Genomic DNA, 15,994 nt, shown 5'->3' on the forward strand with positions numbered 1-15,994 from the left:
GCCCTGTGGGTTTGGTCCACGTTACTGTTCAGATGAGCGGCCCTTTTTCAGGGATGGAGCAGGGCCCGGGGCAGTCGGCCCTTTATGTAATGATAAATTACCTCAAAGTCCCTGCCTCACATGGTTTGAAGTTTGTGTTTGCAGTCTAGTGGGAGCTGTGCTGGAGCCTGAGAGCTTAATTTGCTCCTTGTTATTTAAGCCACTTGGAGGCTCCCATTTGACAAGTGAGTCTGTTTTCCTGTGCATTTCAAACACTGGCCTCCTATTGGTTTGGTGTATTAGTTTATTATTTACCCCAAACTTTTTGTCTCTGAGGTTCATCTATTAACCTAAGAGCCTCAGAATGTTTCTGGCATCAGCCCTATTTCCTGCTCTCAACGGAAGTCATCACAAGGGTACTCCAGAGATGACTCTGGGTGTAATGCGGCAGTCACCATGGATGCCACAAGAGGGCGCTGTTCGTTGGGTTTGGTTTAAAATCCTTCAGCAGCCGTCTGTGAGAAAGGAAGGGAGCAGATTGACAATGTTGTCTTCTTCCTTTCAGGCCTGGCAGTCATGCATTCCCAGAGCACCAATCAGCTCGACGTGGGGAACAACCCCCGTGTGGGCACCAAACGCTACATGGCCCCCGAAGTTCTAGATGAAACCATCCAGGTGGATTGTTTCGATTCTTATAAGAGAGTCGATATTTGGGCCTTTGGACTTGTCTTGTGGGAAGTGGCCCGGCGGATGGTGAGCAATGGTAGGTATCTGATCTCAGATAATATTGCCCTTGTCTGAGTCCTCTTGGTTCTACTACCTTTAAAAGGGCAAAGGAAATATTTAAGTACACACTGTTGCGTGAATCATGCTTGTGAAGCTGTTGGCATTTATACTTGCTTTATGGCTGGTAGGTAGAAGGCGCATGATGGCAGTCTGTTTTAACTGCAGGAGGGGAAACCGTGGTGGAAAAAGTATTTCTGCAAGAGACTGCTTATTCCTTGGTTTGTTTTTATCAGTCCATATTTTATTTTTCCTTCCTCCGTCCTTATTCTGCCTTTTTTTCCCACCCTTCCTCCTTCTTTGCTCTTTTCCCAAGTGAGTTTTATCGTGAGAGCTTCAAGGAAATCTAAGTGTGAATTCTGCTATTATAGATATTTTTACTTCTTAAGTTTGGATTACTGAGAAAAGATTCAGGTTGCACACTCAGAATTCACTCGTTTGTAAGAAGCAGGCTGTACCTGCAAAGTAAGTGAAGTTTACATTCAGGAAGCCCTGAATAGGAGGCTCGTGCTGGTCCTCTTATAAATAAGCTTTATGAAACGGTGTTGCCTTAGCAGCTAGGGAAGCATATGTCTATCGATAATTTTTTACCCATATTCCCTACAGTGAACTTTCACCTCCATCTTTCAAATCAGCCACAAATATTGTTGAACTTTAAGTTCACTGTATTCTGAAAGCACTACATATCCTCATTCAAATAGCACATGCCCCATCTACCCACAAAGTGGTTATTATAGCAGAATCTCTCGAATCGACTAAATTGACCTCTTCATACCTTCACAACTGGAAGTCCTATTGCAAAAAGAATGTGTCTGAAATTGTTCCAGGAAAACAGAAGAAAATGCTATATACTTAAATTAATATTCATTTTCAGGAGATATTTTACCCTCCTGGGACCCACTGGAATCCTAGATTTGAAGTATTAAATAGTGCATGAAGTCACTGACATATGTGCTCCATCCCACCTTCCACTCATAGTTTCTTGTAAGGATTGAAATTTTGGGGGTAACTTACAATTTTTAAGAATAATAGCCAGAGAGTGGAAGCTCTGGTTCTGTGAGCTAAGTGAAATTGGGGTAATGTAACATAGTTTTAGTGTGCAATAATTTAAATTGGCAAGGCTTTGTGGTAGTTTTTTTTCCTCCCTAACAGCAGCAGAGTGTGTTTGCTTTTAACACTCTTAAGGGTATCAAAGACAATGTTTTAAATTAAACATAAACATACATGCATTGTAACCAGACAGTGCTTTTAAAGTTTTTTTTTGTTTTTTGTTTTTGGAAGGAGTCATGAACATTTTCTGGGTAACTGTTTCTCAATTGTTGAGAGCTACTGACTTGCATTTTGTGCCATTCAAGTGCCTTGAGAATTGTTTGCAACAGAGTGATTGTTTTGCTGATTTATCAAGTTCTGAACTTTGCCTGAAATTGCACAGCGACTTCATTTCCCCATCCCCATCCCTTATAATTCTTGAGTGCCTTAGAGTTGAAAATCAGATTCTAATTAGTTTATTTTAAACACTTTAGAGAAGGACTGGTGTCATTATAAACTGTGTGTGGGGGAACTTGCCCCAGACGAAGAGGAAGTTAATATTCCAAGGCCAGGATAGTCCAGTCCAGCTATGGGTGCTGGAGCCATGCCAGGCAAGCCTGCGTGATGAAAGGCAAACTTGGCAGAAACTTGGGCTTTGGGCTTTGTAAGAACTCATGTTGCAAATTTGTTCCCTGTGTCGCAGGCTTAAACCCAAATGGCTTTCAAAGATCAGCTGTGATTAATAGGAGTCAGTTGGAGAATAGAGCCGTCAGTTTAAAATATAGCTCAACAAATAGTTTTCTTGATCTATCCTGTGTTTAACATTATTTTTGGAAAAAATATCGTGAAGGGTAGAGGAAGAGAGACTATTTTGGTTGCTTTCTGATTTACTGATCTCCCCCTTACGTCATGGTTTAGATTGTTCCTAAAATTTTGTGGGTTGCGCTTCTGTTCTATGGTGTGGTTTGATTTTTAGGGGGAGGTAAGGGTATGTCATGTCTCATTTTAAATCAGCTACTGTCCCTTGGCAATGACTAATTTGATATTTCCCCTTCTCTTTCTCTAGTCCTCCTTCTTCCATGAATATTCACATGCACACACACACACACAAATCAGTTTATCCAAACTCAAACTTGAAAGTGTTCAGTGCTGCTTGCATACCTGTTAATATTTTCGTTATTACTATACCCCCAAACAGAAAAATGAGTAGAAAGAAAAATTTGCCTTTACCTTCCAGTATTCATGTTTCTTTCCCCTTCTTCTCTATGCAACCATGTACATATTTTTTTACTTAGTTGTAATCATAGTGTAAATATAATTCTGTATCATCTTTTTCATTTCTGTTTTTTAAATGTTAGTCTGTTTTTATTTTAGATGGTCTCATGATATTTCATTAATTTAACCATTTCTATGTTGTCAGACATCCTCTTTCCTCCATGTAGACATCTTTGTTCATACAACTTTTTCATTTGGGGAATTCTTCTTAATCTGAAGGAAAGTAGACCTATTTGGGCAAAGAATTTGGATGTTTTTATGGCTTCACACGTAACTGCCAAGTTGCTTTCCATATGAGTTGTTCTAATTTATAATATCCCGCTCACCCCAGGGTGTGATGTACCTATTTCACTTTCTTACTAGCTTTAAGAACTGACATTAAAGGATATATATATTTGAAATTATTGCATACTAAATGTACCTCATTTAAATATATGAATATATTAGGGAGGTCATTATAATTATGCATCTTTGAGTTTCTGAGTCCATTATAAAAATTGATGACCAGATAGTTCTCTTGGAGTAATACAGTCCTCAAGTGAACCATGAGTATAAAAATATGTCGCATTTTGTGTTTTCATAGGAATTTTACATTTCTTTGCTAATAATAATAAACTTCCTGCTGTTTCTGTACAGGAAATGAGAGTTAAGTCCATTTTCACATCTGAAAATTTCTCAGTAGTGTCTTTTGGAATTTACTGTTTGTGTTTAGTTTGACACTGAATTTGGAATTGGTCAGAAGGAAAGCCATTTTCTCACCATTTCCGGGTGAATTTTCTATATGAATCTAAGGCAGGGGTTTGCTTGAATCACTAGTTCTTAAGCCAGAGAGTGTGCAGCAGAATCACCTAGAAACACAGAGTACTGAACCGTGCCCAAGAGTTTCTGATTTAGTAGGTCTAGGTTTGGACCCAGGATCTCCCTTTCTAGCAGGGCCCCAGGTGATGCTGTGCTGCTAGGTCAGCGACCGTACTCTTGGGATCTCAGGTTAAAATGGAATATATCGGTCTCACCCAGGCCAGGAAATAAAGACTGTCCCTGGGATGCTGACACAGCCCATCTGAGCAGGATTTCCTGATTTGTGTTCTTATGCTTCAGGTGAAGCTTCCTCTCTCTTCCAAGCTGAAGAGGGATCCCTTTCTCCTTTGAGTCTTGTAGCTAGGCCTTGGCCTTTCTTTCAAGATTTTTGCTACTTCTCTGGCAAAAATACTTTTATAGTTCTGCAGACACACTGATTTCTGGTTACCTGGGTTCAGTGTGGTGTGAAGACAGAAATTGACACGTGGATTCCACAGATAAATGGGTGCATCATGGCTCTTCACGTGTGCCATTTAGCTTTGGTCTGATCAGAAACTTCTAGTAGCCCCATCCAAGCATCCTGCAGCAGTTCCCTCTTGAGATTAGAAGTCCTCTCTCTGGAACCTCAGCCTTCGGTGTCACACCTTGGTTGGATCCCTGTATGCAGAAACGCCAGAGTTGTTTTGCACTAATACTGTGGCCACAGCTGCTCATGGATTTAAAAGCTAACGAAAATGATCTTCCCTGATCCTCCTGTAGCACATCTTTGACTGTGGCATCATGCAGGCAGCATGAGCCTCTGCTATACCCTTCACGTGTCTCCTCTTCGCTGCCCACAGGAGGGCTATGTGGACATATTTTTGTTTCAGTGACTGGCTTTGGTTATTCCATTTTGTGATGGAATCCAGTGTTGAAATGTGTCAAAAAGCACTTGTATCTCGTTGAAAAAACCCTGCTGGCTGAGCTGCATCTCTTAATGGGGTGGGGACTAGGGAATACTTGTTAGAACAAGCTTATGTTTGGCGCACATACTTTGGAAAACCTCTTCTAAGAAGCCCTTGGGCTTGCTAAATAAGGAATGGCGTGTGCTTCAAGTTCCTGAGCACAATGGGCTTGTATATGGAAACCATGACAACTCTGATTTTCTTCAGCAACTTAATATCCAGTGTGTTTCACGATTTCATTTCACTACCTTAGTGTATATTAAGGTTTGAACAAAGGGAAGACTCATATTAGGGAAAATTTTTAGTATTCATTCAAGCAATTTCTTTCAGGTTTGTTTTATTTCGTTTGAGCTTTTAGGTGAGTGGTTGGGGGCAGGAATATGGAGGTGGGATTTTTCTCTCACTGATTCCTGGAATTTTGTGTCCCTGGTTTAAAGATCTAGACCAAAGGAGGGCAGTCAACTGACGTCACGACAAAATAAGCAGAGGCCAGCAGAACTTTACTGGGTATTGTTCACTGCTTACTGGTCTCGCTTCCCTGACACATCTTTAACAGCAGGTGTCCCCAGGACACCAGGACAAGTATCTGTGGTGTCAACCTTGGAACAGCCCCAGCATCCGGTGATTGATACCTTCTTCTTCTCATGAGACCTCTACAGATAGCAAACGCTTGGAAGTCTTCTGGAGCTTCTCCCTCTAGGTCTGAGGGTGTGTGAGATGTAAGGCGTCTTGTCAAAGCTTAACTCAGAGCATGGCTGTGCATCTCTCCTAGGCCCTTTGACCTAGGCCCTTTGACCTTTCTTCTGACAACTGTCACATTCATAAATATTTTTAGTAGGGCCTGTGAAGCAATCTGTGAACCATTTATTTTGGCTATGCCACACTGCTGAGAATCCCAGTAACAGAAATTACTTTTAACAGATTTCAGATAATGCGTTTAGTCTTGATTTGAATAATGTGCATGGTTCCATATGCCCATGAATTGTAGGGGGGATAGCAGGATGAGGTCATCACTGCCACACAGATACTTCACTTAGCAGGGAACAGAGCTGTCCTGCCAGCTCTGTTCCTGTTTCTGAAAGGAGTACCTGCCTTGGGGAGAGGCAGGGCTTCCCAGCTAGTGCGCCTGGTTGGTTACAGGAGTGCCTGAGATACTGGTTCTCTGAAACCTCCAGCAGCAAGGCAGCACCAAGGGCCACCAGAACCTCCTGGGCTGTCGTCCCCTCTGCTGTGAACATCTCCATCCGTTTATATATTCGTCGTTTTTGATGTTGGCCATGGCTTGAAAACTGTGTTTGAAATCCTTCTGTGAGGAATGTTAAGCAAAGAGACACAAATAGTTGATATACCTTTTTGAATCCTCTTCCTACCAGGAAAAAAATGCCTCTCTGAAAACAGTGTTTCCCACGATTCTCTCATACACGTACTACCTTTATGATTTCTTTTCATATCCAAATGCCCCTTGTACCATTATTTTCTTAATCATTTAAGTCAGCTAACTTTTTCAAACATTTCTTTTTAAAAGGAAATTAACGTCACTACTGGAAGTGGGAAAACCAGTTATCCCATGGCATTAAATGGAAGGTAACGTTAATAATACATACGCAGTTATTTAATAAGACAAAAAAGTTTTGTCCTTGAACCATATCTAATTTTCTCACAGGCCACCCCTGACGGAAACACTGTATTAACTTAGGGTACTATCAGAAGCCCAACATGAACCACTCTCATTCTCTGTAAAATGGCTTTAGTCGTAATGTTCCAGTCTCTGAAGGGCTTCATAGTTCCTGTAGGAGTTCACTGTTAATAGCAGCTCTCTGCAGGGATGCGGATGCTGGGGATCCTGCCCCCCTTGCCTGTTACCTGGGTGTCCACCCAAGCTGCAGTGCAGTGAAGAGAGACCGCGGACATAAAGTGAGCAGGCCCTTGTGACGAGATCAATGCATTATCCCATTGTGGGCTTGTTGGGAAGAATTCTAGAATACAAACAGGGAATTGGATTCAGGTTAATGTTTGTCATTAGGTAGCTGTGGACTTGGACAAGTACGTTTCCCCTGGGTGGTCCTCAGCTTCTTTTTCTGAAGGAAAGGCAGGCTGTGATCTGCATGATTCTGACATCCCCTGCATCTGTCTTTGCCTCACCTTCAGATTATTCAAATGATGGCCAAGTCCACAGCCCCTTATCTGCAATTGAGAAATCCCCAAAGCTTTGAGAGCCCAAAGCTATTGGTTTGGGTAGGGAGGGTCATGAGGAAGGCCTTGTTTCCAGAGACTTGCATTTTTAGAAAGAACCCTCTGGCATTTCATGGGGTTTGAAGGTTGTTTCTAGGTTGTTCTTATTAATCTGCACATTCGCTTTGTGATGTGTACTTTAAAGGTGTTGGAACTAAGGCCAGGCAATTAAGGGGTTTACTCAGAATCATGCAGCAAATTAATGATAGGGATATTGCTGGTAAAGATATATTTGCCCCAGAGAAGAGAAAACTTTCAGTTAGACACATGTCCAGGAAAAAAAAAATTGTATAAATCAGATATACATGCCCAAAGCTGTGGGGAGGAGGTTATGAATAGTTTCTCTGATTCTTTCCGCGGCCCTTCGAGTCGCAGCCCCTACCGCGGAAAAGTGAGGGCTGGCACGGTTCGTCCTTCCTGACCACTGTTTAAGAGCTCCTCTTCCACTGCATTCCTGGATCCTCTGTTGCTTGTACCACTCCTTTGGCACTCGAAGTCCTTTGTATTTTTAGTCACTTTTCCTGAATTCACGCTGTTCTGTTCGCTGGCTCACGATTTGGCAGTTGTTGGGTGCTGTTGTAAAAGGACTGAGAGTCCACTTTTTCTCTGGCAGAGTGAGGAACAGTTGTAAGTAACTTCCTACCTTGACAACACAGGTAATTTCACAGTCCGACCCTGACCGCTCACCCTCTCCACCACCGTGTGCACTGATTTCAGCTACAGGGAATTTCCCTCCTCTCCAACACGGGAGGATCATTTGTAACCCCTTGTCTTTGTCCCATATCACCGGCCCCCAACCTGGATTGCCCCCTCTCCTTGGCGTATTCTTGTCCCATCCTCTCCTCTTTCTTGAAAACTCATCTTTCTATGTTCAGCCAGGCCCTAGCTCCCAGAAAGCTTACTTGTGCTTCCATGGCACCTGGTTTATATCTGGTATTTAAACCACACAGGTGTTTAGTTCTCTGAAACCCATTGAACACCATGCCCCCCCACCTCTTCTCCCTGGTCCTACTTTGTAATTTTTTTTCGTGTCTTCCTTTCCCATTAGTCTCATCACCAACATCACATCTTTATTTTTATATCCCTAGTGCCAAGGACAACTTCTGGCTCATACAGTTTAAGGGACCAAAATGGTTTTTGAGCCAATTTAGGAACTCGCAAGTAAAACTTAGTGAGAATTTCCAATCTATCTTTGCCTTTCAAGATATAAAGTATACAAAGGGGTGAAAAACATTTTTGAGGTTTTGTTTTTTTTTTTTAAACAAGATTTCCATTATCTAAAGTAGAAAAGAGAGGGACCTGTTCTCATCTTCCACTAGACTTTGAGTTCCTTGAAAACTGAGAGTATGTCTTATACTTTTATATGCTCAACATTTAGAATGGTGTTCCACACATGGTCAGTATGTAATATACTTTATATTGATTGAAATAATTGCTTTCCTTGACCAGAGGGTGTTCCATATAACTGCTGGAGTTTAATACCAGGTTTATTTTATGCTGGGAAAGCACGACCAACATCAGATGGAAACAGTCAACAATTTGACCAATGGTTGACAAAAAAGGCATGACTAAGTTCCAGGCATGATCAACTAAATGGTCTTTTTAAACTTGATTCCTTTTGTTAAAACATGGCAGTATTTCATAAGATTAAAATATGGGAAATATAAACCCAAGGGAAAACTTCATCTTTGTATAGTGAATTTTATTGTTGAGTATCCCCAGATCCTATGTTTTAAAAATCCAGCCATGCTTTTTTTCTTTTGCATTTATAGAAAAATTGATGTTCCCATAACCCTTCCCAAGCTAGCCAGGCAAATTACTTGAAATAGCTGGCTGTTATGCTAGATTTTTAAAGACTGAAGCCAGGCTATTAAATATATTCTCCTTCAGAAAAGTTGAGAGGTGGTGACGGGCACAATCCTACTGTTTCTTATAAGTTCATGTGGCCCTTATAAAGGTATAAATTATCTTGCTGGTCTGTGTCCAGCTGTATTTTATGTGATGTCTCCTAGTAATACAGGTACTGAAAAGAATTAAAATATTGTTGAATGCTTCCTGGGGTCCTTACAAGAGAAGTAGGTGAGGTCTCTGAGATGAGGTATCTCAAGACTTCTGAAAGCAGTGGTTTATGCCCAATCTGAACTGTTTACCATTTGTCAGGAAAGGTTTTACTCCACTGACTAATACACATTACAAACACAGTCAAGCAATGTGGGTAAGTTAATGGTAAGTCTTAATATCAACTAGAATTTTTAAATTTAGACTACATTCCATTTTTAAAATAAACTCTTGAATCTATGTAGTTTAACAAAACTCTAGTATTTAACAGATGTTCCTTATCATGACTAATCTTTTTCATAAATGGTTTGTCTTTATGCGGGATTTGTGAGAGCAACTTCTCACTGTTAATTTCTTTGATAAATGAAAAGGCGATTGAAGCTTTTCAGGTAGCTTACAGGAGCTAGAAAAACTTAAAAATTATTAAAACAGCCTCCTCCCACCTGTGCCAACAATCACTCTGGTAGGTATTTAGGAACAGAAGAAAGTTACATGGAGGAAGGAGAGAGGGCAGTAAACTAATCCACTGTCCTCACTGTTGAGGCCTTTGATGATGAGAGAAAAATAAGGGATTTTCTGGGTCTCACTTCTATAAAGGAAAGAATCAACTTTCTAATTCTAAATTATTGCTTTAAATTTTTCTCTTTGTGGAACTACTTTCTTTGTGAAAAGTAAGGAACTGATGTAATTTTACTGGGAAAAAAGGTTTCTAAGGCATTGGAAACCATGCAGGGGCAGAAGCTGAAATTAGCGACTTTCACATTTGCTTGGGAGTAAGGGAAAAGTTCATTCTTTTCAGCCATTCTTCTGCCTTTCCAAAAGACTGTCCTCTGCATTTTATTTTGTGCCTTTGATCTGAGAGGAATTAATAGAGCCATCAAACAGACAGCTGTGAATGACAGAGGGTACTCAGAACATACAGAATGAATGAGTGAGGAAATAGTATTTCATATTACATTACTTGCATCCTCCCGGTTGGAGGGATTATTTTATAGCAATGCATTTACCCCTAATCATAAAAAAAGGGGTATTTTGATGATGGCCTTGGATTGTTTGTTTGCCTCCAGCTCTAGTTGTGGCCAACTTTTTATTTCAGTTTATGGTTTGAAAACACTAGATTCGTGTACCTTCTTTAGGTATTTTGTCCTTTTTAATCACTGAAGGGACTCTTGTTCTGTCTCCTGTGCCCTGTTGGGCACTGCAGAGCTGTTTGTATGCACTCTTGGAGCGTTTTGTTATAATTACATGAGAGGTAGTCATGTTTTCTTCTAACAATTATTGTTCCTCCAGTTCTCTGCAGGGCTTCTATTTATTGCTTTGTTTTCCACTTATTTTAAGACCTACCTGTACCTTTCAGAATCACCCTGAAGTTTGAGGAAGGTGATCAGTACTTTTTCTGTCAACGCTGTAACCTGCGGCAACCCTCAGTACAACCCTGGGAACCTCTACTCTTTTGCTAACCCAACACAATTCTTGTCCATGTGTGTAGGTATTGTGGAGGATTACAAGCCACCGTTCTATGATGTGGTTCCCAATGACCCAAGTTTTGAAGATATGAGGAAGGTGGTCTGTGTAGATCAACAGAGGCCCAACATACCCAACAGATGGTTCTCAGACCCGGTAAGAGCAATGCTTTCTTAGTTTTAGAGCTATACTTAGCTGTTTGCTATTTGCATTCTCTTGATTTTTCAGCTGGTAGAGTTCTTGAGTGATCTGCCCTGTTTCTTTCTCTCCCTATTTTATGTAGAAGAGCTTTAGACCTAGTTGAGCAGGTTCACAAAATGGTCTCATTCTTGAAAGAGCCATTTCTGATAGATCTTGCCAATGAATGACAACATTCACAAGATTTTCTACCCTTGATTAGCTCCAGGAATTGGGAGACGCATTACTATGCCACTGGCCCTAGGACTGCAATTTCACATGTAAACCAAGAGACCTGAGTGATGCTTTTTAACCTCTTTTCTATCTCTGCATCTCTTCCAAACATAGGCTGTTTAATGCTGACAATCCTTATTGCTGCTGTTAAGTAGTAAGTAGCAAATCTAAGGCATTGAGAAATGACCCTATTTGCATATTTCAGTTTTAACTCTGGGTTACTGTTATGGCTTTTAGCGCCATCAAACCATCAACCTGTGTTGTGTAACTGACTTGATGGTCAGTTGGTAGCATTAGGAGTCCAAAGGGCAGAGTTTAAGAAACTCAAGAGTGGTTTATCAGTGGCTAAGGCCTTGATTATTTGTGTAAGGAAAATGGTAATAACATCACTTGAACTTCACAAGACCTGTAGAGCCCTGCGAAACAGTTGACGTAACATCTGCCCAGCTACTTTTTCACTGTGGTGTTGGTTCTTTCTCTCCTCAGACATTAACCTCCCTGGCCAAGCTGATGAAAGAATGCTGGTATCAAAATCCATCTGCCAGACTCACAGCCCTGCGTATCAAAAAGACTTTGACCAAAATTGATAATTCCCTAGACAAATTGAAAACTGACTGTTGACATTTTCACGGTGTCAAGAAGGAAGGTCTGACGTTGTCCAGCTGGGACCTAATGCTGACCTGACTGGTTGTCAGAACAGAATCCATCTGTCTCCCTCCCCAAATGACTGCTTTGACAAGGCCGACATCTTACCCGGCTGTGTGCTGGGGAGACACCAAAACCACCCTAACCTCGCTCAATGACTGTGAACTGGGCATTTCACAAACTGTTCACGCTGCAGAGACTCATGTTGGACAGACACTGTTGCAAAGGTAGGGAACTGGAGGAACACAGAGAAATCCTAAAAGAGATCTGGGCATTAAGACAGTGGCTTTGCATATCTTCACAGGTCTCCTAGACACTCCCCACGGGAAACTCAAGGAGGTGGTGAATTTTTAATCAGCAATATTGCCTGTGCTTCTCTTCTTTATTGCACTAGGAATTCTTTGCATTCCTTACTTGCACTGTTACTCTTAATTTTAAAGACCCAACTTGCGGAAACATTGGCTCCGTACTCCACTGGTCTGTCTTTGGATAATAGGAATTCAATTTGGCAAAACAAAATATAATGTCAGACTTTGCTGCATTTTACACATGTGCTGATGTTTACAATGACGCTGAACATTAGGAATTGTTTATACACAACTTTGCAAATTATTTATTACTTGTGCAGTAGCAGTTTTTACAAAACTGCTTCATGCATATGTTAAAGCTTATTTTTATGTGGTCTTATGATTTTATTACTGAAATGTTTTTAACACTATACTCTGAAATGGACATTTTCTTTTATTATCCGTTAAATTCACATTTTAAGTGCTTCACATTTATGTGTGTAGACTGTAACTTTTTTTTTCAGTTCATATGCAGAACGTATTTAGCCATTACCCATGTGACACCACCGAATATATTACTGATTTAGAAGCAAAGATTTCAGTAGAATTTTAGTCCTGAACGCTGTGGGGAAAATGCATTTTCTTCAGAATTATCCATTATGTGCATTTAAACTCTGCCAGAAAAAAATAACTATTTTGTTTTAATCTACTTTTTGTATTTAGTAGTTATTTGTATAAATTAAATAAAATGTTTTCAAGTCAAAGTGAATTTTTTCAACATGTAAAAAAGATCTACATATTATAAAGCATTTTCTTGTGGGAACAATAGAAGCACAAAATTAACTTGTAAGTCGAATTTGCTTTTTAAGTCTATTAATGAGCCTGAGGGTTCTAGGGCGATGTCTTCCAGTTTGAATTTGGTATCAGAAAATTTAGATTTTGGGTTTTTTTTGGGGGGGGGGGGTGGCTGTGATTTTATTTTTTTCTTGTTCAGTTTCCCCAGCTTTGAAGTGAGGGTAACAGACTTGTCTGAGCTGCCTCCTTCACAGGGATAAGTGGAGGAAGGAGGTCAAAGCATTTTGTTTAGTATAAGGTCCTGTGTGAGAGGAAAGTGGTCTTATGCATCTCACCTTGCTGCTTTGGGAGAGTCCACTGTTGGCTTTTTTCACTTCTTGAAGTATTCAGCGGGATTGAAAATGTAGAGTTTCAAGTATCTCAGTAAGAGTAGAGGTGTTAAAATTCTGGAATTTTCACCAGAGGTAAGTTAATAACTTCATTAGTATATTTACTAATATATATTAAAGTCACATTTAACTTTTAAAAAATTGTGGTAAAATGCACATAAATTTTACCATCTTACCTATTTTTAGGTATACAGTTCAGTGGTATCAAGTACATTCACACTGTTACGCTGCCATTGCCACCATCCATCCACAGAACTCTTTTCATCTTGCAAAACTGAAACTCTATCAAACAATAGCTCTTCATTTCTCACTATTTTCAATCCCTGGCAACCATCATTCTAGGCCTTTTAGTTTGTCTACTCTAAGTACCTCATAGGAGTGGAATCACTCATATTTGTCCTTTTGTGAGACTGTCTTATTTCACTTAGCATAATGTCCTCAAGGTTCATCTTTGTTATAGCATATATCAGAATTTACTTCCTTTTTATAGTTGATAATACTCCACTGTATGTGTATACAACATTCTGTTTATCCATTCATCTGCTGATGGACACTTGGGTTGCTTCCCCTTTTTGGCTATTGTGAGTAATGCTGCCATGAACTTGGGTGTATAAATTTCTCTTTGTCCTTCCTTTCAATTATTTTGGCTATATACCCACCAAAAGTGGAGTGGAGTCACATTTAAAGTTTGTTGAAGTATTATATACATATATAAAATTGTACAGCTTGATACATTTTTATAAAAAAATTCTTTTTATAAATTTATTTATTTATTTATTTATTTATGGCTACATTGGGTCTTCGTTGCTGCGCACGGGCTTTCTCTAGTTGTGGGTAGCAGGATCTACTCTTCATTGCGGTGCAAGGGCTTCTCGTTGCGGTGGCTTCTCTTGTTGCAGAGCATGGGCTCTAGGCGTGCAGGCTTCAGTAGTTGTTGTGGTGCGCAGGCTCAGTAGTTGTGGCTCATGGGCTCTAGAGTGCAGGCCCAGTAGTTGTGGCACACAGGCTTAGTTGCTCTGCGGCATGTGGGATCTTCCTGGACCAGGGCTCGAACCCGTGTCCCCTGCATTGGCAGGCAGATTCTTAACCACTGCACCACCAGGGAAGTCCCTTATAAATTTTTATACATTGGTTGTACCCATGGAAGCAGCATCTAGATCAAGAAGCAGAACACTGACTTCTCTGGAGTGATGTCAGGACCATGGCAGCATGAGTTGTTCCTTTTTTCTCTCCTCTTTGGTGTATAACTAATTACACGTCCATAACTGAACAAAAGTGCTTCTGCACATTATACCAGGACAGCAGGTGATTACTATGCTCCTCTGCATCTGAAAGTAGGTGGAGAGGACCTCAGAGGGGGCTGTGGATACAAGAGAGTCAGTGAGCCTGCCCCACCCCCACTTGCCATGATCGGGAAAAGGGGAACCTGGAGAGTACAAAACTGAGTGGATGCTCATGGGAGATGGAGAATTTGTGGAGGTCCAGCCAACCTGACAGGAGATCCCAGGACACCATCAGAGCTGGACAGAGATGAGTTTGAAGGCAGAGGAGAGAAAGGAACCCACTGAGGCACCTGTTTCCCCCAGGGTGACACTGCAGTGCTCTACACTCTTGTTGGGGTCAGTGTCTACCTCTTTGCCAGAGGAAGTGGAAAGCACAAATGGTGAGTGACAGACTGCCTGGCTGCATGGGTAGTAGCTGGAGGTACCTGTTTGTCTCCAGCAGCACTTGCATTTCTGAGGAGGGATTTCTGTGACTGGAAGGTAGGAGAGGAAGGGGAAGGAAGCAGACAAGAATGTCAAAGGGCATTGAAATAATGTGTTTCCTGCTGTCTGCTTTGGGGTTTCATTTAGAGGTCCACTCACGGATCTCTGAGAGTATCCCACTTGTGGATCTCCCTGTCAGGTCATGGGCACCCCCCAAAGCCCCAAGTGCTAAGCCCACACTTCCCAGCTTTTTTTGTGCACTCCTGAGTGCAGCCTTGAGAACTAACCCTGGTAAGAAAAAATCAAAAACTTGAGCTATAGCATCATCTTCTGGAACACAAAAGAAGATTTTTAAATGCCAGCCTGCTGACCTGTAACAGCCAAAGTAAACAAATCCTTCACTAAGAAAAGTGTCTGCAATTTCAAAAGCAAAAGGAGAGGTGCATAACCTCAAACACTATGAAAAATCAAGCAAATATGGTATCACAAAAAGAAAATGGTAATTCTCCAGCAACTGAACTCAAAGGCATAAAATATTGTGATCTAACTGATAAAGAATGCAAAACAGTTATTATGAAGAAATTCAACATGCTATAAATGAACGCAGGAATGAATTTAATGACCATAAGTTCTTTATCAAAGAGACTGAAATTTTGTAAAAGAATCAAATTCTATAGCAGAAGAATTCAGTGAATGAGATGAAGAATGCATTAGCAAGCATAAGTAATAGATCTGATGGAAGAAGGAATTAAGTGACTTGAAGGATAGGAGTTTAGAAATGATTCAGTTAGAGAGAACTAAGATTTTTAGAAAGTGAAGAAACTCTGAGAGCTATCAGATTCTATCAGAAAAGCAAATACAAGATGAATTGTATTTGAAAGAGAAGAGAGAGGGAAGGGGGTAGAGTTTATTTAAAGAAATAATAGCTGAGAACTTCCCAAACTTGGGGAAGGAATTGGACATACAGGTCCACGAAGCTAATAAAACACTCTCTTATCCCACTGCAAAAAGACTGTCTCCAAGACACAGTCTAATGAAACTGTCAAAAATAAATGATAAAGAATCTTAGGGTGGGGGGGGGGGTGGGATGAATGGGGAGATTGGGATTGGACATATATACATTAATATGTATAAAATAGATAACTAATAAGAACCTGCTGTATAGCACAGAGAACTCCACTTCACTGTATAGTAGAAAC

General features: G+C 40.6%; 1 protein-coding gene across 5 annotated transcripts in view; it reads left to right on the forward strand.

The window, feature by feature from the left end:
- The window catches only part of ACVR1 (activin A receptor type 1), a 125,237-nt gene extending 112,568 nt beyond the window's left edge, over positions 1-12,669 (forward strand). For all 5 annotated transcript variants that reach the window (XM_073807696.1, XM_033860166.2, XM_073807695.1 and 2 more), the window contains 3 exons: positions 545-742; positions 10,588-10,718; positions 11,460-12,669. In XM_073807696.1, coding sequence (XP_073663797.1) covers positions 545-742; positions 10,588-10,718; positions 11,460-11,594 — 464 coding nt within the window. In that variant the 3' untranslated portion in view covers positions 11,595-12,669. The remainder of the gene's footprint in view (positions 1-544; positions 743-10,587; positions 10,719-11,459) is intronic.
- Positions 12,670-15,994: the final 3,325 nt, after the last annotated feature.

The sequence above is a fragment of the Tursiops truncatus genome, chromosome 7, assembly GCF_011762595.2.
Source record: "Tursiops truncatus isolate mTurTru1 chromosome 7, mTurTru1.mat.Y, whole genome shotgun sequence".
NCBI lineage: Eukaryota > Metazoa > Chordata > Mammalia > Artiodactyla > Delphinidae > Tursiops > Tursiops truncatus.